At 44.9% G+C, this 22,339-nt stretch overlaps 1 protein-coding gene across 1 annotated transcript in view; it reads left to right on the top strand.

The window, feature by feature from the left end:
- CDK5RAP2 (CDK5 regulatory subunit associated protein 2) overlaps nucleotides 1-22,339 on the top strand; it is a 153,939-nt gene that overhangs the window by 85,906 nt on the left and 45,694 nt on the right. The window contains exons 17-21 of the mRNA XM_081103379.1: nucleotides 917-1,029; nucleotides 3,113-3,241; nucleotides 7,933-8,028; nucleotides 9,632-9,819; nucleotides 17,630-18,050. Coding sequence (XP_080959505.1) covers nucleotides 917-1,029; nucleotides 3,113-3,241; nucleotides 7,933-8,028; nucleotides 9,632-9,819; nucleotides 17,630-18,050 — 947 coding nt within the window. The remainder of the gene's footprint in view (nucleotides 1-916; nucleotides 1,030-3,112; nucleotides 3,242-7,932; nucleotides 8,029-9,631; nucleotides 9,820-17,629; nucleotides 18,051-22,339) is intronic.

The raw sequence follows: 22,339 nt of genomic DNA on the forward strand, positions 1-22,339 counted from the left end.
AGTGCATTAAGTGTAGCAGCTGTTACCCCGTGTGTTAAATGAGGTCATGTCTGTGGATGTGCCTCACTCAGTAAACAGCCTGCCCCTTCCCTGCGCCTTCCCTCCCTATCAGAATGTGACCTTTGCTGCAGAGCAGCAATTTCAGCCGTTTTCATCTCACGGCACATAAACTAACTATAACATTCTGCAGCACACCGAAAATATATATTTTTTTGCTGATCTAACAACAACAACAAAAGGGTATAATTTTGGTTTATTCACACCACTGGACGGCTATTGTTGCGTTGGCTGTTGTCATTTTTTTATTTGACAAGCTAAGGGGAAGGAGGTCAGTGCCCTGACTGCGTAGTCGGGTACTGCATGTTTTAAACATTCTTGCGGAACACTGGGTGAAGACGGCTGCTGCAGAGCAAGCGGCCCTTATGCAGGTGACTCGACTCTCTTATCTAAGACGTAGCAGGCATTTTCTGCACTGGGTATGTTCGCTACCATGGAGGCTCTGGGGCCAGTAAAAAATCCATTAGGCATTTGTTTCCCTTGAGTTCTCCCCTTGAAGGTCACATCTAATTTTCCTGTATTCTCACCTAAACAGAATCATTCCCTCCTTTAAACTGAAATCACCATTTTCTTGTGCCACTCAGGCACAACACTTGATATGCAAATTATAATTCAGAATTGGCTACAGTGAAAGCTTCTGCAGCCCATGATGAAACCACACTTTGAGACATCAGCCTGTAGAGAAAGAAGAGAAAATTACTTTTGCTCCAAAGCTTAGACTTCCTATGTGTACTTCTGTCCCTCTGTCCCCACCCCCACCCAATTCAAACTGCCAGAGATGGATTGCACTGGGACTGATCTGGGAAGGATCTATTTCTGATTTTCTTTTTCTCCTCCCGCCACTTTGTTTTCTTTTTAGCAGAAGAACCATTTTCATTTTATAGTGATCAAACATCTTATCTAAGTATTTGCCTTGAAGAGCACAATCGGTTTCAAGTGGAGCATTTTTCTCAAGAAGAACTTAAGAAAAAGGTATTTGCCTGTTACTTTCAATGCTCTTTTGGTTATTTGTTGTCTCTTGGGTTCCTGATCAGAGGTGTAAGATTCTCAAACCCCCTTTCTCTCCTTTCTTCCCTCTCCTCCCTGCTTGCCTTTGCTCCTTCACGTGCGTTAGCTGGAGAGCCCTCCCCAGGTCTGATACACTCCTTAGGCTCAAGGACCAGCCCCGCTCGAGCTGCTGTAGGACATGCTCTCCAGTCCCTCCACGTAGAGTTGGGCCACCTTTCCCTCAGGTCGCTCACCTCTCTTCTTGTACCAGGCACATCGATTCCCTTCGCATGCGGGCCTGCAATTATCGGGGTGTTGTCTATTTCCTCTGCTAGGCCGTGAGCACCCCATTTATCTCTGGTTTTCCAGTACCTGGCACACGTAGTGGGAGTTAATAGATGCTTTTTGAAAGAATAAACGTTCAAGTTTGATCAATAACTCTTTTTTAAAACTGAAAAGGTTTTTCAATCTGTTGATTGTTGGTGTGGTTAGAGTGGTTTAATATTTCAAGGTTCTAAGAATAGAATAAGAATAGGAAGTGTGAGCTCAGAGGAGACTGTTTTATTGTAAAATTATCATACTTGTATGACAGATTCAGTTTCTGTCTTGGAATAACTTACATTCTGATAGAGTGAATAGACTTGTAAATAAGGAATTGCAATGTGGAGTGCAGGGGTTGCTGTAATAGGCAGATGTGCAGGGTGTGGAGGTAGCAGAGAAGGAAAGGTTAACTGTTGGGGTTGGGGAGAAAGCGTCTCAGCATAAGTGAGGCCCTGAAGTGGATTTTGAAGAATGGATAGGAGTTTGTCTGGGTAGAGGGCTTTTTTTAGCAGAAAAGGGGAAATAGCCGGTGTAAGGCACAGAAGTAAGAAATACTAGTAGAAAGGAGAACTATGAAAATTTCAGTATTGTGGGAGGAGTAAAGCAAGGAGCATGAGGCATTTTATGTTTGAAGGTAAAGAAAACGGGACGATATAGCTGCTGCTAGTACCTACTGTGGCTGTGTTAAGGCAGGAAGTTGTTCATTTGGTTGGCATGTAGTAAGTGTCACATAGTGTTTATAGGATCAGAATATCTTATATTTCCCATTATAACCTTGAGGATTGGGTTCAGTTTGTACTCAGGTGTTGGTGTATTTTGGATGTCTGCTATAGATAGTCTGGGTGGGTAGGATTTCCCACTTTACTTGAGGGGCTAATGATTACCCCGTTAAGAAGTCCTTGGGAAATTACTGGCCATTGGGATTTGAAACTTGCTGGGAACAAAGGTGGTGTCTGCTCAATTGCTTATGTACCTGGCATAAGGAGGAGCACTGGGCTGGGAGCGTCCGGATCTCAGCTCCAGCCTGGCTGTGCCTCTGTGGAGGCAGCTGCCCTTTCCCACATGGCGAGGCGTGTTGGCTGTTACCTGCCATTTGTTCTCCAGGGACCCCCAGCTGTGGGACCTTGGGCAGTGAAGGCCTTTCCACCTCAGGCTCTTCATTGTAAAATGGGGATAATTATACTAGTCTATCCACCTCCTCAAGATTTTTGAAAAGAATAATCGACTCAAGCTTGTGGGAGTATTTTAGTAGCTGTAAATTGCTTTGTAATTGAAGACTATTATTATTACTGACACTGCTAGGTAAGTGTACAAAGAAGGCGATGCTGTAAAGTAAGGCTCTGACAGTCTCAGAAACTTCATTCTCGGGCATTTTCCTCCCAGGGGCCTCAAGTACAAGGTAGTGTTAACTGTTATTAGACTGTACCAAGGACTTTAGTGCACTGTGACCATGATCTGACTCAATTCTCGCAGTAACCCATTCCACAGATGAGGAATTGGAGGCTTAGCTTAGGCCACTTGCCCAGCACCTCTGCTGTGAAGTGCTGGCTCTGGGATTAGAGGACAGGCATGCTGGTGTTTTCCCCCCACTGTCCCCAGGGCAGCCTGAAGCCTGGAATCAGACCGCCTGGTTCTCCAAGCTGTGCTGCTGAAAGGTCTGCTCAGTAGAAAGGGCTGTGCCCAGGAGTGTCGTCCTGGGAAGCTGAAGTCTGCTTGTGGGTATCCAGTTCTCTCTCCTACCTTCTAGGTCAGCGACCTCATACAGCTCGTGAAGGAACTGTATACAGACAACCAGCACCTGAAGAAAACCATCTTTGACCTCTCCTGCCTGGGCTCCCAGGGGGATGACAGACTTGAGTCAACAGAACAAGTGGAGGTAAGAAAAACCGACCTTGTCATGTGGTAATTACAAAAAAAAACAACCCCCCAGATTTCTCAAGACTGCGCCTGTCCTGGGGAGCCTCTAGAGACATTCCTTCGGTCATGGTTGGGGTTTTGAGGGCCCTCTCAGGTCAGCAGGTCTGTCCACAGGCTTCCTCAACTTTGGGCCATGTTTGTGTGGACACGATCAGAACATTGTGATGCCTTTGGCTCCAAGCCTGGCCCTGAGGTCTGTGCTGCAGATGGCACATCTGGAAGAGAGGTGCAGTCTGAGGGATTGGAGAGTTGTCAAATCACCCAGATCATTTGGGTAGTGTAGATGCAGCCTGTAGTTCCCTGGGATTGTGTTCCGAGGGAGAGAGGCCCATTCTGTTAGTTTGCTCTGGGGAAGGACCAGGGAAGCCTTGTTCACCCCGATGACTTCTGGTCTCTGCTCATCTTTGCGATGTGCTGCCTTTGATGTTCTCTGTTCTCAGCCCGTGGTGTGCAATGGGAGGACCCCAAAGTGACAGTGAGGCAGAGTTGGTTGTTTCTTCCCTTTTGCCCCTAACTTGGCCCAACTCTCTCCTTGAAGAGCCTTACCCCCTGCATCTATTAGCCTTTTTCAGAAGACGAATCGTTCTCACCTGAAATGCACGTGGGCCTGTTTGGGGCCCCTGGAATCTTCTTGGTCAGAGTTGTCTTGAACCAGCCTGGCATGTCATGTCAATGGACGTCTCATTGCCACATCATTTCTGGGGAAAGATTTGTCGGCTTTAAGCTGTCTCCTCCCACCTTCCACGTGGGAAATGCTCAAAGGTATTGAAGCTGCGCTGGCCATCTGCTGTCTTGGAGAGGGAATGTTACTGATTTAAGCCTCCAGGGCTCTGGAGCATTTTGAAAACCAAGAATATCGGCGATTCATTTAGGGAGAAACAAGTCTCTTGGCTTCTTTTCTCCAAGGCAGCATTTTTAATAAGCAGCTCATTCTTCACCTACTTCATTTGGGTGGTAAATGGCAAATTTGTTTGTTCATTTGTCCTTTGAAAAATCTGTTAAATGTCCCATTGTGTCCTTTGGAGAACAGAGGCCTTTTCCTCTTCCCACTCTGAGGTCTTCATACCAGCCGGTTCAGATTTGAGTAATATGTCAGATTGCACTTCAGTTTGATGTTCCCTGTGAGTAGCCTTGTCCTTTGTAGCATAGTTCCCGCCATCCCCGCAATGGGAAGGGGGATGTTCCCACAACAACCTTGAGCCCAGGGAGGAGAAGTTAGGGGTGAGGGTGGGTGACAAGGAGGGGCAGCTGCCTCCCTGGGAGGGCGAATGGTTCTCCTTTGTGAGAAGGAGGCAGGAACACTGGATGTGCTTGTGTCCACGCCTCTTCTGAGCAGCAGGGCTTGCAGGGTGGGGCTGGCACCGATCCTGCTCTCTGGGAGCCTAGAAATTAGAAAAGAAAAACAACGAAGGCAAATATAGTTTGTATGATAAATTCGGTATTTTTCTCCAATATTTAATTAACCCACAGCATTACCCAATACTTGGAAAACAGAGAAAAGAAATCACCCTATAATCCTGTCACTTGAAAACACTCACAGTTAACTTGCATTTTGGCATCTTTCCTTCTCTGTTTGTGTGTGTGGACACGTGCATGCCCACAAGACATCTATACAGTTTTGTTTCTTGTGTTTTTCCAGTCACTGTTATGTTATAGCATCTTATGAATGCACTGAAATTTAACTAACTGCCTCACTGTTGCTGAACATGGAGATTGTTTTCAGTGATTCACTATTTTAAATTTACCTGCTGAGTGCCTTTGGACTCAAATCTTTTCTGGGTTTAGGATTTTTTTCCTTAGGCTTTATTTCCAGATATGTAGTTACTAGGTCTGAAGTACAAATACTATTAGATATAGATATAAAATAGGCATATCATTTATTTTTATATGCCCTCCTGCCACAACTTTTAATTTGACAAAGGGGTCCAAATAGTAGGAGGCCCTTGATGACAGTTGGTCGGGTTCATCTTCAAAATGGTTGCTGTGGCGTGGATTCCCTCCAGCTGCTGCAGCCCGCTGCTGCCCTGTGTCTGGCAGTTTACTCCAGACCACCCACAAAGACCATGCACAGGTGTTCTTTTGTTTTACAGTGCATTTAAAATCTCTCATGAGGTTACTCCTATTTCTTTACATTTATTTACTGGTTATTAATTTATGTATTATAGAAAAATGTGGTTGAGAATTGACATACGGGCCCAGCTGGGTGACTGAGTTGGTTGGAGCGACGGTCTGTGCACCAAAAAGGTTGCAGGTTCAATTCCTGGTCAGGGCACATGCCTAGATTGTGGGTTCGATCCCCTGTTTGGGCACGTATTGATGGGAGGCAACCGATTGATGTTTCTCTTGTACATTGATATTTTTCTTTCTCTCTCTCACTCTCTACCTTCCTCTCTCTCTCAAAATCACTAAAAAATATCACCAGGGGGTGGGGGCGGGTTAGAAGGGGTCAATAGGGGAAAAATGGGAGATATGTGACACTTTCAACAAAAAAACCGTGGGTGAGGATTTAAAAAAGGAGATAGAGAGAATTGACATATGGTAGTGTTTTGAGCAGACTATAATCAGGGTAGTCTCACAATCTAGATTTTTTTTAACATTTCCCACCTGTCCATCATCACTCAGCTTATCTTTTTGATAAATTTTAATGTACAAACATCAGTACACTTTCCCCTAAGTGCTCCAACATGCTTATCTTTAACTTTAATATGTTTTATAGTCATTTTTTCTTTAAGGTTAAATTTGCATACAGTGAAATGAATAAACTGTAAGTCTACATTTGCTAACTTTTACAAATGTATGTCCTTTGTAACCCCAATCCCTAGGAAGATCATGGCCCTTCTAATTAATCCCCACCCTCACCCTGTCCACTTCTCTCATCTTGTTCTCCTGGATTAGTTGTGCCTGGACTGTGCCTTTACATAACGGAACCATAAAGGATGCTTTCTTTTGTGTAATGCTTTTTTACTCAGCATGTTTTTGAGATTTGTCCATGTTGTTACATGAATCAACAGTTTATTTCTTTTTATTGCTCAGTAGTATTCTAATATATGAATAAGTTACAGTATGTTTATTCATTCTGCTATTGATGAACATTTGGATTGTTTCTGGGTTTGGGATATTGTTATAAAAGCTGATATGAATATTCATATGCAAACCTTTATGTGGACATGTTTCTTGTTCTCTTGATGAATACCCAGGAGTGAGATTCCTGGATCATTGGGTTATTGGTTTTATAAGAAATTGCCAGTATTTTTTCCATAGTGGCTTAACATTTTATACTCTCACTAACAAGCTTAACAGTCCTGGTTGATCTATATAACTGAGAAAGTTTTAATAATGAGGGAAGAAGCCAATAGCAGGAGTGGGTTCCTCCCCTGTATTTAGAAACTTGTGTGCCCTAATAGGTATACTTACGTATTCTTAGTCTGCTTATTGCTTGATAGTTAATACAGATCTGATTTGTGATCATCACTTCTATTTGATCCTCATTGCAGATTTGGATGTGGTTAGATTGAATACATTCTAATACTGGGATATTTTCTGTAAAATGACTTTTCTGATATTAGTTTGCTGTGTTTTGTTTTTCTTCTTCCAAAACAAGAGTTTCCCCTAAAAGGAAGATTAGAAAATTTTAAGTTGGGCTGGGAGAATTATGGGTAGTTGATTAAATGTATAAATTCATAGAATAAAACTATGGTGCTAGAATCCTAGACATCTCGTATGTTCAACATGCCTAGCAAGGGACTCCGCACTTGGTCTGTGGTTTTAACGCTGGTGAAATAGGGTTTGCTATACTTTTTGAGACAGTTGTGACTGATTCCCTCCCTGGGTATGGCCACCTTTCCTCATGTTTTATTGGGTTAACCCAGGTGCTGCATGATTAGATTTTCACCCTTCCAGACAGCAGAGATCTGGCCCTCTTGAGGACTTTGTACTGTCTGTTCTGCATTCTGCAGAACCTTTGGGAATTGCACTTCTTTAAAGCATTACGGATTTATGCACTTTTTATAAATAACTGTTCTTCGTTTTCAAAAGCATGAAGTTATCCTCAGGCAAGCCTGATACTCTTTATTAGCAATGAGGACATTTGTCAGCAAAATGACAGTGTTGCTGGGATGTCCATCTCAGATGCGTGACACTCCAAAGATAGGTTGATGCCCTGTGCAAAGTAGAAGCAGTGGTGCATAAACCATAGATTTCATTTACTGCTTTCTCGCTATTTGATATTTTCAATCCCATCAATAGCTATTTTCCAAAATCTTGTTACTTTGATGTAATCTGAAAGTGAATTCAGCAACGGCAGGACAACAGACAGCATATTCCATTTGCAGCAGCTCCGGAGGGGCGGGGGGCGCGCAGCGGGGAGGCGGGGGGGCGCCGTGCAAGGGCAGGGAAACTAGCTTGAGTTATTTCTTGGGGAGTTTGTCCTTAAATTATGCCTGGTCCCAGGCAGCTGTGTGTGATTTCCAGAACTAGCAACTCTAACTTTAGTTCATTTTTATTTCATGGCTTTGGCATTTGTTTTTGCCCCTTTTTTGGTTTGTTTTTGTTTTGCATTTAAAAAAAAAAGTCATCACTGACTTATTCATACATATTCATGCTACATCCTTTTTTGGGTTGCATTTTCACACCATTCCACGCACCATGTAGCTTCCGGCTGGCAAGGAAGACGAGGACACGATCAGAATTGGAGAGGGTGACGAGAGTACTTCCCTGGGTGACCCGCATTTGGAGCAGACTAATAAGGTAGGAACACGGCAGTTAACTCCTTATCCCCTCTACCCCTCTCTGTGCCCAAGCCAGTCGTCTAATCTGGGATGTGTCCCATGGGTTTCCTGTTCATTCCACCTGTATTGAGTGCCTACTGTGTGCCTGTGGAGAGCCGAGAGACTGGGTCCCTTCCTCCTCAGAAGTCACTGACTGGGTGGGAGAGCCAGTAATGAAACAGTAAACAAACATATACTTGCAAATAAAAATAGGGCTTTTCAGGGAGAATAACTTCCCTGAGTGACCAGCACCAATGAGAATTGGACTCTGTCCACTTTGGATGTTCCTCTAGTCACATAGATACTGAATATTTGGAGCAAACACTCTCCAAGTTTGAAAAAGATCCTAAAGACTGGGATGTGGTGGGAGATAGGAGGCTGCAGATTTGACATTTGCAGCCTTCACAGTGTTCAACTTCATGGAGTCACGAGTGGGAAATCATTAAAATGTAGATAGTTATGGAGAGCAAAGCCGTTAAAAGGCAGGGCTTTGGAATGAGACTTGATTCTGGGTCTCGGTCAGTATCTCTGTGACCCTGGTTAACCCTTACTTAGCCTCTCAGCCCAAGTTTCCCCATCAGTGAAGATAATAACACTTCTTGTTAGACTTGCTGTGATATTTACATAGAAATGCATACTAAGTGCTCAGTAAATGGTAGCGGTTACTATTTTTATTAGTGTGTTCTAGACTTTTCCTTCTTGGGAGGTTGCTTATTTAGATGGATGTAATAACTAGATTGGTGGCACACAAGATCCTATAAATAACAGCTCATTTGTGTAGGTCTTATCTTTCATTTAAAACCTTAATCATTTTACAAGTGTGGAGAGAGGGGTGTGATGGCTAGTGTATATCACCAGCAGTAATGAAGTCGAGGGGAGTTATTTATAGATTGGTAAAGAAATTTACAGCATTGGAAAGGGGGAAAGAATGCTAATTGCAGCACCTCAAGACATGCCCAGAACAGGCTCTAACTGGATGCATCTTTGGCACCACTCCCCTGGGACCCTCACTACCCAAGAAGGTGGATCTGGAAATAACATCTCCATGGGAATGAGGAACTCTCCACTTTCCTAATGAGGCAAACCAAAGTTACGCTAATTAGGATGTATCTGTAAAGAGCAAGTGGGCTTTCTGTTTCATAATGGGGAGGCTACATTGCAGAAATATAGATAAGTGCCCAAAGCACTGGTAATGGCCTGGGTTCTGTGCCCTTCTTAGGAAGAACTTCTAAAGAGTGGGCCATGGGGGAGGAGGGGAGAAACATGACGTAGTGGGTAAGACCCAGAGCCACACACTTAAGTGAGTTGGTCATCTCATCTTGTTCTCATGGTCACTTTGGGAGGTGGCATTACTGTCCCCATTTTATAGAGGAGGAAACTGATCTAAACATCTCTGTGCTCTTGCCAGAGTGTCTCCCTGCCATGAAGAGACTGTTTGGCGTCCCTGTCTACCCTCCCTCATTCATGTTCTCTCTGCCTTACGTACACTTGCTTATTCTCTGTCTCCATCCTTTCTCTCTCTTCCACCTGCCCTCTTCCCCTCCTCCAGAGTCCATTATTTGATCAAATACTTTGATTTGCAGATTACTGAGGATTATTCCAAAGGAGGCTGCAAAAATGGATACTTAAAGCACACAGATTCCAATATTTTGGACTACGATGGAGCCCACATACCTGGTGGCCCTGGAGACCAGAGTCTGGAGGAAGGCGAGCTTATGAACCTGCTTGCCCCGTTCATCAATGAGAAGGCCACGTCGTTACTGGAATCCAGGTAGACACAGGGCCCAGGCATTGCTTTGTCTCTAGTTTGAGGAGAATAAACTCTCATTTTGCTAAATGGATGTAGCTGGCATGTGGTGCTGTGTAATTTACCTGAGAAAGCTCCTGAGATGACTGGGAAGGAGCCTGGCCAGCCATGCAATTAAGTAATCAGGCTGCATGCTAGCGGCTGGGAGGGACTTAAGCACAGCCCATGCAGCCCGTTATAAAGAGGAGAAAGCGAGCTTCCTTTGGAGTCATTCTTAGGAGCCCAGACAGGGTTATCTGGATGTTGGCGAGAGGAATCAGTCTCAGTGACATGGCGTCCGGTTCCGCAATGGCTGAGAAACTGCCATTGTAGTTGTAACTCTGCTGTTTCATGTTGAGCTTGAACTAAAATTCTCTTCTCATTATATCTGCAGGGAGTTATATCTGCAGTATCCCTGCGTGAGGAGATACTACAGGTGTTTTTCTTAAAACAAAAAACGGAGAAACCTTTGGTACATTTGTATTGAAGATTAATCCTTTAGGAGCCATTCCCCCCACCGCCACCCCACCCCCATTCACATTCTTCTGGTTCACCAACAGCTGTTGTGCTCTCATCTCTCAGTGCCTCAGCCTCTCTGACCACTCCTCAGGGTTGCTCTGAGGAGTAAGGAAAAGTACTGTTTATGGAAAATGGCTGGCATGTGGAAGCTGTCAGTTCTCTTCCAGTACAGATGGCGAGATGGAGCTGGTGACTGCCGCCCATGCCTCTTGGCAGGAGTCAGGAACCCTACTCTTTCTCTATCCTTGGTGGACTAAGCCTCATGGACGCTTCTTTTTTTTTTTTAATATATTTTATTGATTTTTTACAGAGAAGAAGGTAGAGAGATAGAGAGTTAGAAACATCGATGAGAGAGAAACATCGATCAGCTGCCTCTTGCACATCTCCCACTGGGGATATGCCCGCAACCCAGGTACATGCCCTTGACCAGAATCGAACCTGGGACCTTTCAGTCCGCAGGCCGACGCTCTATCCACTGAGCCAAACCGGTTTTGGCCTCATGGACGCTTCTTTAGCTAAGAAAAAGGATTGAAGTGTTCTGTGTTTGTGAGCTCAGGCAGGCCAACCCCTCCCCGGTCCTGACATCTGTCTAACATTTTCTAGCGTGAGTCCTCTTGGGACGTGCCTAGTGGCTCTTCCAGTTTATTATCACAGGGAGCTAGGTGCCCACAGTCAGTGCTTGAGAAATGGAGGATTTCCTCAACATCAGAGTCCCAAATGTCCCATCAGAGTGGAAGATGCAACTCTCTCTTTCTCTCTGAGGGCCACCAAGAATGTACCTGGGTGATGGGAGCTGGGATAGTTGAGTGGGAGTGGTAGGAGTGGGCAAACTGGGGTGTGAGTGCCCCCTTCTAGTGGACAGGAGCTTCTCAGCTCCGACTGATTATTGTCCTGCAAACACACAGGCTCAGAGCTTCTGGTCTTTCAGTAGAAGTCCAAAAATTATATTCTAAATCTGTTGATTTTTAAAAATTGAGACCTAGTTACAGTTTTAAAGAAAGCATTTTATGGGCCAATACCCTGCAGGCAAGCTTATGACATCTGAGATCCAGTTCCCCGTTCCCTGTAGGTTCCAGAGGTTTATGGGCCAGCACTGGCCAGGCTAGTTATTAGAAAGTCTTTCCTACACAGGCAAACCTGCTGCCCTAGTCTCATTAAGGCTGTCATTCAGAGTGCACCATTGACTTCCATGATGGGGGGAAGGAGGGTCCGACGCTAAGGGCCCTCTTGCCGACCTGATGGGTCTGCACCCCCTCTTTAACACACTTTGCCAGGGCCCAAGCTGGCACTTGTAGTTAAATGCCTGATCTCATTTTACCCTCATATCTGCATTGCATGCTGCTAGTCTCAATTTTACAGTGTGGGAGCAGACATTTGGGGACTCGACATTTCCTTAGCTGGTGAATGGCAGAGCCATTGGAGACTTTTCTGGAAGAGTCAGAGAAACACCAATCCTCTACCTGGAATTCCCTCCAGGTGGTAGGTGGTTTTGTACTAGAAAAAGCAGAGTTTGGAGTCAGACAAACCTGTGCTCCAGTTCAGCTGTGTCATTTAGACCTGTGACATCACTCCCCATCTTGGTTTCCTCATCTGTAGCGTGCAGGGTGATGATGCTTATTCATTCCATTAGACATCTTTTTTTTTTTTTTTGCTTCCCATTTATCTCATTTATTTTGATATTGTTTTTGTTATTGCTTTTGAGTATTTAACTTTTTTTTATTTGCAATTGATTTCTTACTTTTCTATTAATGGACAGATTTCTCTTAACTTGGTTGACAACTCCCATTTTGTGGTACCTACCAACATTAAGCTCATAGTAAATACAAACAATTTTGTCTTTAATTTTCTGAATTCAATAGGCATTTTTTGAGGATTAAGTGAAATAATGGGTATAGAGTATAGATCCAGGTTGACAGTAAAGTGGGGTTTAGGTGATATTACTGCTTAAATTGTGCCCTACCAACTACTACTACTTTTCCCTACTGCCCTCAGGTAAGATTCATACCAAATGCAAGCCACTGGCCAGCCCATGATTCATGCCTCCGAGGTCATTGTGAGCCACCTGATAACCCCGGTGCAGAGCTTTCACAGACTAGGCCTGAGACTTCCCTTCAGCTTTTGAGCTCCTCCACCTTCCAGCCATCGGTAGGCCTCTGCGAGGGCCTATGGGGCTAGCAGAAGAGCTGGGCCCCTGGAAAACACTAATTCAACTTACCGTCTGCCAGGATGCTACAAGGAAGCAACATGTCCAGTAGTTACTGTAGTCTAATTAGTTGTCTTGCACTTGACCAGCCAGAGCAATTTATTCCTTGGAGGTGGAGTGAAAGGATGGGTGCAGGCCCTGCCTGGCCGGCCGCTCCTCTCCTGAGGTGTTCACTGTGTGTGATCCCAGCCCTCTCTCTAGGTGCTTCCAATTCCATTTGGCTCCATTCTCTGGAGGACATGGTTTAGGATTTTATCATGTCAATGTTTTAGTCTTTGTAGCCAAAAATTAGGTGTGAAATTTGATATCGGAAAATCTAAAAGGGGAGCCCTTGGGGATTATTTTTAAAAAAAGCTGATATAGTCTTGAGCTCTAGGTAGTAGAAGTGGGGCAGCTACTCCTAGGAAATCTGAGTCTGCTTTGCTGGGCATGGCTGTGTGGAACCAGACAGAGGCGCTGGCGAGTGGTCCACAGAAGTTAGAGGTTAGCACATAAATAGCGGAAGAGACTTGGCGTGTGTAGGCTGTGGGGGAAGCAGAGTTGGCAAGTGCCTGAATGTACAGTCCATGCTGGAGAGGGAATAGATGTTGGGGTTCTAGACAGGACCCCAGAAACCCAGGGCCTCCTCACTTCTTCCCTTTCCTTCACTGCCCAAACCTAAGTCCTGACCATCTGCCTCCTAAATAGCTCTTAATTCGCATACTTCTCACCATTCCTGTTGCTTCCTGTCCGTCCTCAGCTCCCTTCAGATTGCTCAGCATCACTGCAGTAGGCTCCTAACTAGCCCCCAGAGACTCCACTTTTGTTGGGACCCAAATCCTCAGCATGGCCTGCTAGGCGCTGCGTGTCCTGTCCTGCAGCTCTGTCAGCACTGCTCCTGCTTTCTGTGCTTCCGCCACGTTCCCTTCTCCAGTCCCCAGGATGAGCTGACTGGCCACATCAGTCTTGCATATGCCAAGAACGAACACACCCTCCCCGGACATAGGTTCATCCCTGTTTAACTGTTGCATCCAACCCTTTCCTAAGACCTTGACTTGACCAGCTACTCATGTTACATGTGCTCATATGACAGACCCAATTATCATCACTAATTTCAAAATGAGCACTCAGCATTGCAGCTTCTCTTCTCCCCTCCCTGACTGACGACCTTGCCTTATACCCGACTGAAAAAAAGCTATTTCTCTTTTCCCACCAGTGCTGCCAGCTTATGTGCTTCTATATCCACAAACTCTGACTCCTGCTGTTGGAATGGAAGAAAGGAATAGCCAAACCTGTCCAAACCATTTGGCCTCTCTTTTCTGCATCATTTGTATTTTCCTGTTATGAATCATCGCCGTTAACATAAGACATGCATTAATATCAACCATTTGGGAGACGTTCCCCCGGCACCCTCCCCTCCCCAGTTTTACTCCAGCTGCTGCCCATTTCTTTCTTCCCCTCAAAGGCAAGTTTTCTTGGAAGCCCTGTTCACATTCCCTGTATCCACGTTCTTTCCTTGCATTCCCTCTTTATCTCATTCCCGGGCTTTCATACCTTTCACGACACTTACCAAGGACAGTCTCCAAGTTGTGAAGTTCAGCTGCCAGGGGCAGCCTTTATCAGCAGCCGCTGGCCACTCTCTGTGGTCTCTGTTCAAGCCCTCCCTCCCTCTTTGCTTCTGCCTCACCGGCCTCCCAGCTTCCTTTGCTGGCTGTTGAACGTTGAGTGCCCCGGAGCTGTGTCCTTAGCCTGTTTCTCTCTCTCTTCCCTCTCCCATGGCTTTGGAGTACGCTTTGGGACTTTCAAATGTATACCCACAGCCCAGACTTCTCCAGGTCATACTGTCAGCCATCTGCATGACATTTCCACCTTCAATATTAGTCTGTCCAAAACCGAATTCCCTGTTCTCATCTTTCTCATGTCACTTAGCACCACTGCGATCTATCTAATTGGTGTAGCTGAAAGTCTAGTTTCCACAATCCCCATATTCATCAGCAAGTCCTGTTGATTCCACCTTCAACGTGCATCCCTAATTCAGCCACTTCACATCTTTTCTGCTTCCCTCCTCGTAGCAGGCTCCAGTTCTTGCCTGGACTCGGCATCCTAGCGGAAGATGACTTTAGGAACCGGGGGAGAGTGCAGTGCTTCTTCGGAGTCAGGACAGCCCGAGTGCCAGCCACTCCGAGTGCCTGCTCTGCACGTTACCAGGGGATCCTGACTCTTTACAAGCTCATTTCTTCACCTCTAAAATGGGGTTCACATTAGCCCCCATCTTACTGTCTTCCTCTGATGACTAAATGTATTTAGTATATTTAAAGGATCTGACACCGTAAGTGCTTCGTAAACATCAGTCCTTTCCCTTATGCCTTCTGTGTGACCAAGATGCTCAGGAAGGGCATGGAAACAGTGTTCAGGGCTCTGACAAGACCCAGGGACTGACCATTGCAAAGGTCCTGACTGCAGTGACGGCTTAATGAATCTGCTGTTCGGGTTTCCAGCGAAGGAACACTTGAAATGCTTTATTTAACAGCACAGCACTTTAGTATATTATAATGGCCTCTTTCACCACCTTTTACTGCCCATTTGTAAAGTCTTTTTCCTGGGTTTTATTGTGTGTTGTTTGGTCTTGAGTAATGGTCCTCCTTTGGCTAGCTGAATAGCAATTGTCATTATTTTTAATCTATATTAAGGGAAGGAGAGGAAAGGAAAATTTAGTTTAACGTGCTTAAAATACCAGAAATATTTCTAAAGTCTGAGTTTACTGAATTTTAAGATGGTTTGTGTAGTCTAGATGATTTCATATTAAAAGTGAAAAACGTACCATACATTTTAATTTTGTTTTTTATACTTTTATTTTTTGCTCTGTTTTAGTGAGCTGCAGATGTTTCATTTGAGTTGAATTGACTCTGCCCCTGAACTAGATGATCAGAATCCAGACATGAGTGAGACCATACCCCTGCCCTCAGAGGGCTCCTTGGGGAAGGTGAAACACGGGCTCCTGCTACTTCTAGTGGCAGCAGAGATACAGGCAAGGGAAGCCCAAGGTGTGTTGGAGGTGTTGGTAGTTGTAGTCTCACTGTCCCACGGGTTTTTGGAAGTAAGGCAGGCGGGAGAAACTGCAGAGAGAAGAAAAGGGATCTAACACCAATGATGGCCTGTTCTGTCCTCTCTCTGTACTGACTGCACTACTTCATCCTGCCCCACATCTTTCTCCTGGAAGAAGCAACCGCTTTCCAATCTTGCCCTATCCCTCCACTTCCTTTTCTCATAATTTTCTGTCTCAATTTTATAACCTCCTCTTCTTTTCTTTATGAATTTTTCTCTTATATTTTGAGATGATTTAAACATGCTTATTTTAAAATTCTTCTTCAGATTGCTTTGTTATTTTTATTTCCTTGAGTGTGAATTCGCTTTGTTGGCTTGTTATCTGTCTTTGATCATAGTGGGTTTTGTTGGCAAGTTTGGTTTGCCTGTGTTAAGCCCTGATCAGTCCCCCACCCTTACTCCTCCCTGCATGGTGGTTTGCCTCAACTTGACTTTCTAGATCTTACTGTAGGGTTTATGATATTTGCATGGCTCTTCTACCGTAGGAGTGAAATTTCTGGTCCCACTGCTTTCTGCAAATGCCCCTTTCTCATGACTTTGGGCTCTACTGTTTCTGACCTTTGAATAAATTTCATCTTGAATTTGAATCCTGTAGTGCACCTGAAAACATTTTTGTTGTTCTGTATTCTTGCTGCCCTTTACACGTGTTTAGAACAGAATGGAGGGGCTCCTGTGTGTACTGATACCATCCCCTGGACAGGAAACCTCTCCATTCATTCTTTACACTACAGCCTGCCTGAGCCATCTTTCCAGAGCTCGTGTGACTGTGATGCTCCCTCGCACAGAGCCTCGCAGTGGCTCATCCTTCCTTACCATGGCTGGTTCTCCCACCTCACTTTCCAGCCTCATCTCCCTGTTCTCCAGTGTGTCTTGGCTCTGTTCATATTTTTCCATGCGCACAGTGTTCCATTTTCCTTTCCCCTGGCTAGGCTCTGTCAACTCTGGAATAGTTTAATGACATTCTTCCTGCTACCGTGGTCTGGACACCTGGGATTGTTGTTCTGTAGCTTTCGGAAACGTGCACAGTGCTGTGATCCGCTTTTACCCTGTGGAGGAAGGACTGTGTACACGCCTGTCTCCAACAGCAGGCTCAGTCCTCGCAGGCAGTTTTGTACCCCCAGTGCCCATTACAGTGCCTGGCACAAGAAATACCTCACAAGGGATGCTTCTCGAACTACTCCACAGTCTTTTACACGCTGGCTTAGTTTCAGTTCCCGGGAAAGCAGAGCCTGAGATGAGGACTTGGGTACAAGTGGTTTATTTGGGATGTTGATTCCAGGGAGTAGGAAGGAGGGGTCAGGGAAAGGAAGATAGAAATGGAGGCAAAGCCAATAAGGATACATCATTGCCCTAGTTACTGCTGTGGACAGCTGGGGCTCAGTCCTACTGTCCACCCCCTGAGGGACAGCACAGACCGTGCCTTAGTGTTGTCCCTCCAAAGGATGGGAGCCTGGGACACTCACTCAGCAGCTCTCTTCCCCACTGCTTGAGTGTTTCCCCCATGTACGAACTGGTCCACACTTTCCCACTGCCCTGCTGGCTGGCTCAGCGAGCTCTGGGAAAAGTCCCAAGGCAGCAGAGAGATCAGGAAGCACTTGAGGTGGGACTGTGCATGTCTGTGAGAGCTGTCCGTCCACACAGCTGTAGCTGGAGTCCGAGGGAGGCTAAGGGCACTTGGCAAGGGGCAGAGAAAGCATCTGCTTACCCATACACTCTCGTTTAATCCTCGTAGCTGTCCTGTGGAGGAAGACTTATTTTCAAAGAATCACAGTTAGGTTTCAAGCCACTCTTGTCTGATATTAGAGCCACTGCTCTTTCAATTAAGAGCAGTCTACAGCATCCCATTATTCCACGCCTAGTTACCGAGCACCAGCCATGCACCACGACGGACCAGGGCCAGTCCGTGAGGACACCTTGGGAAAGTTGGTAGGAAACAAGGACATAGCAGGAAGCTTAGTTTTCCCACTTCTTTCTCTTTTGGAAAAACAGGCCGGACCTTCTCAAAGTGCTGCGTGAACTGCTCCTGGAACGAATCTGCTTGCCAGAGCGGGAAGCTTCCGGAGAACACCTTGAGGCTGAAACTGAGAAGACACTTAAGCAGATGGCTGTTCAGCTAAGAGGTGAACTCAGGCAATTCATCCAAGCCAACTCCTTTTCCAAGCCCCACGATGAGCTGAAGTCACCTAGGGGCGGTCAGCTGGTAAAGGTGGAGGCCTCGTCCAGGGTGAAGCTGAAAGATGCCTCGGTGCAGACCACGGCCACGGAGCGTGACCCGCTCCGATTCAAACACGAAGGCACGAGAGAGGCTTGGGAAGAGACACTGCCAGCTGCCGCATTCAGCACCGGGTACCAGCCGGAGATGGCAGGACATCAGGCCTGTCCTCTTTCCTTCCCCCATGGGGCTGACAAAGTGAGTTTCTCCATACATTACTTATTTTATACAAACAGAACCCTTAAATTCACCTGTGTTTGTCTAAAACTGGGTTTATATAAAACCCGGTGTCCCCCTCTACCTGCACTTATCCTGGCCTCTACTTAGAGGTGTGTGTCTGTTCTAACCTTCCCTAAAGTATTACTATTGTTTCCCCTTTTCCTTCCTCATCCCAGCCCTATCTTATTTGTTTATCACACACACAGTGTATATGAGAAGACACTGCTATTATATTAACAGTACTTGAGATGCAAATTTGTGCAATTTGGCTAAAATAGAAATGCTCTCATCTGCCCCAGCTCCTTTAGTTTGTACCTACATATTAGGAAAACTAGGTCTCCCAACCCCCATTTGTATGGGCGATATCATTCTATATTCAGGAAGTTTGGGTAATTGAATGAACTTAATTTCCCCGAATGTATTGAAAACCTTTTTTAGTTTAGAATTATCCTATTTGCCTGTGTCTTCAAAACAAAGGTAAATGTGCTTATTTTATAGCGTCTGTTCTGTGTGCCAGAATTGTGCTAGATATCTATGCATACATCATCACATTTAATTTTTCTGTGAAAGGCTCAGAAAATTGTCCAGAGTGACTCAGCTGTTAAGAGGAGGAGAAGCGCCCAGCCGGTGTGGCTCAGTGGTTGAGCGTCAACCTATGAACCAGGAGGTCACGGTTCGATTCCTGTTTGGGGCATATGCCCAGGTTGTGGGCTCGACCTCCAGTGTGGGGTGTGCAGGAGGCAGCCTATCGATGATTCTCCTCTCATCATTGATGTTTCTATCTCTCTAGCCCACCCCCTTCCTTTCTGAAATCAATAAAAATATATTTTAAAAAATGAGGAGGAGAAGGATATAAAACTTAAGTCCTATTTTAGAGGTAGACAGGGCTGTTATAAACCTGCCTTTCTCAGGAGGGGTGGAGCCCTCTTATCACCATAGTGGCCTCCATTCTATGCAAAGTAGAAGAAAATTTAATGATTTTCTTTGTGGTCTTTGGTTAGTCAATGAATCAGTAATCCTAAGGCTTAAGCCAGAACTCTGGTACCTTGTTGAAAAGAACATCATTGCAGTGTAACAGTGAAATAGGAGGTGGATATAATTTCGGTTGTTTAGTTTTAGAAGCAAGACAATGGACTTTACAGATATACCTGTGATTGCATCGGGCCTGACATTTAGCTACTTTGAGTCCTTGTGTAAGTCACCCGATCTTTCTCAATGACTTGAATGGGATCAGTGTGACCTAGAACCTGAGGCTGGCATGATCGCTAAATGAGGTCATGTGTGGCCGTGCCTTGCACATGGTAGGAGCTCAGTGTGTGTGCTTTCCTGTTCCCTGCCATTGCCAGGTGAGAAGTTTCATGACATTAATAAGGTGGTAGGTGGGAATCTGCTCAGCGTCCATAAGGTAGCATTTTCTGCAGTGTTATTTTAGAACCGGCATTAGGTTGACTGACAACAGTCTTCCAGCCTGGAATTGGCTTTGGCATTTGTGCACTTGCAGATATCTTTTCTGCTGCCATCTGACACACAGATTTGGATCCAAGAATAAAGATTGGTGGAGACAGAGGACCAAGCAAATGACTGTTATTTTCTAGTCCTCTATGATGAGGCCTCCACCTCCTCCCGAATAGTCCCTTCACCACCACAGGTGCTCTTGTTCTTGAACCTGTTCTCTCTCTTCTCTGGAATTTCAGGACAGAAAGGGCCTCACTTTTCTTAACTGAGCAATAGAGTCTGAAGAGCTTGTTTGAGGTCTGTCTGTCCAACCTTGTTGTACGACATTGACTGCTTGTTTGGCATCTCAGTTCTTTGTCTGGAAAATAGGCATGATAATATCTATTATTCTCTGAGCTCTGGGAATACAGTTTACTTGAGGATTCTGGGAGAATGCCTGAAAGCATTTTATATTCTAGAATGTGAAAGAAGGGGTTTTTCTTCTTTTCTTCTTGAGAGACCTTGCTGATTTTCTGATTCCCAGTGTCCCAAATATTTCTTCTTTTCCTCTCAGGTTCCTTCTCCACTACTTAAAAAATAAAAAGTAAAATAGCTTTACTTAACTATAATTCATATATCCTCCAATTCATTCATTGAACGTATATAATAAAGTGGGTTTTGAAAAATATATTCATAGAGTTGAGCAACCATTACCATAATTAATTTTAGAACATGTTCATTATTCCAAAGAAACCCTGAACCCATTAGCAATCATTGCCCATTTCTCCACACCTGTCTACCCCTAGCTGTGCCTGTTTGGGATTTTCATATAAATGGAATCATAGAATATGTGTCTTTTGTGACTGGCTTCTTCCACTCAGCATAATGTTTTTAAGGTTCATACATGCTATAATCTGTATCACTGCTTTATTTCTATTGCCAAACAATAGTCCACTGTGTGGATATGGTACATTTAATTTGATAGGCATCTTGACTGTTTCCACTTTTTGGCTATTATGAATAATGTTGCTATGAACTTTGATGTGTATGTTTTGGTGAGTACACATGTTTTCATTTCTCCTGGGTTTATACCTAGGAATGGAATTGTTGGGTCACAGTAACTCTATGTTCAACCTTTTGAGGAACTACCAGATTGTTTTCTAAAGCAACTGTTCCTAGTTTACATTTTCACCAGCAATGTGTGAGGGGTGCAGTTTCTCTACATCCTCACTAATACTTGTTTTATTATCTTTTTTTAATTATCTCTGCCCTAATGAGTAGGATTGGCAGTATTTCATTGCAATTTGATATATATTTCCTGATGACTAATGATATTGAGCATCTCTTCATGTGCTTATTGGCCATATGTGTTTCTTCTTTTGAGAAATGTCTATCAGATCTTTTGCCCATCTTTTAATTGAGCTATTTGTGTTTTTATTATTGAATTTTAATAGTCCCTTTTTTCTTTTTAAGATTTTTAATTGATTTTTAGAGAAAGAGGAAGGGAGAGGGAGAGAGAGAGAAACATTGATATGAGAGTGAGACACTGATCACTGCCACCTGCATGCCCCCTACCAGGGATCAAGCCTGCAATCCAGGCATATGCCTTGACTGAGGAATTGAACTGGCAACCTTTGGGTGCACTGGATGACGTCCAATGAAGTAAACCATACTGCCTAGGACTTAATAGTTCTTTATATATTCCAGATTCAGTCCCTCTCCTTAAAGAGTGAATATGTTTAAAATTCTCCCACTTGAAAGGCACCCTTTTGGCCTCTTAAGTGATTGTTTGCATGTTCATTCTACAAGTCGTTATTGAGTACCTTCTGAGTACTAGTTCTTGTGCTGGAAGCTGTGAATAGAGTGTGACCAAGAAATGCAGAGTCCCTGAACCCTAGAGCTTGTAGGCCAGAGCAGAAGATAGACAAAGAGCAAGAATTGCATAGGCATCTATATATATAAAAGCCTAAGCAACCGTTAAGACCAGTCGAACAAACAACATGTCTGCCAGTCTATATGACATGCACTGACCACCAGGAGGCAGATGCTCAATGCAGGGGCCGGCTGGCCAACCTCCCACGGTCCCTCCCCCTAGCCGGCCAGCCCCGATTGGCCCTGGTCAGCGGCCAGGCTGAGGAACCCCCTCGTGCACAAATTCGTGCATCGGGCCTCTAGTTTAATTATAATGGTACTAATGTTCTCTCAGAAGAATCATAGGTGGCAGTGAGTGTAAGACCGGGAAATCTGACCTGGTCTTGGAAATCAAAGCTCATTCTCCTGGGCAAGGCACATTTGAGCGGAGTCCCAATGAACGTATTGGGATTAGTGGGTGAAGTGGGGATGGGCAAGAATGAGTTCTAGGCAGAGGAGACAGCGTACACCAAGCTCTGAGTGGAAAGAGCCTATGATTTTGAAGAACTGTTAGAGGGTGAGTATTTGGCAGTGAGGAAGTGAGAGAAAGGGAGGAACTCAGGCTGCAGGTCATGCTCAGTGTGAGCTGTGGTCAGGACTTTGACCTTTGTCATAAGGGAACTGGGAAGCAGTAAAATAGTTTAAGCAGAGGAGAGGGATGGTAGTTTGCCTTTTCTGTTGCAGCATGGAGAGTGGATTAGAAAGGGCAGGAGTGAGTGTGGGAGGACCACTCAGAAGGCTGTGGCAGTGGCCATGTGAGGGTGTCCCGGAGTTGAATGGTGGCAGTGGAGGATGGAAGGAGTGGAAAGAAATCAGAGACAACTTGGGAGGTGGAATTAATGGAACCTGGTGAGTGATGAAAGTGTGTGATGAATGGAAAGGGAGGTTTAAAAAGGACGCCCAGGTTTTGGGTTGTGCTGTAA

This window comes from Myotis nattereri (genome assembly GCF_964212035.1).
Source record: "Myotis nattereri genome assembly, chromosome: 12".
NCBI lineage: Eukaryota > Metazoa > Chordata > Mammalia > Chiroptera > Vespertilionidae > Myotis > Myotis nattereri.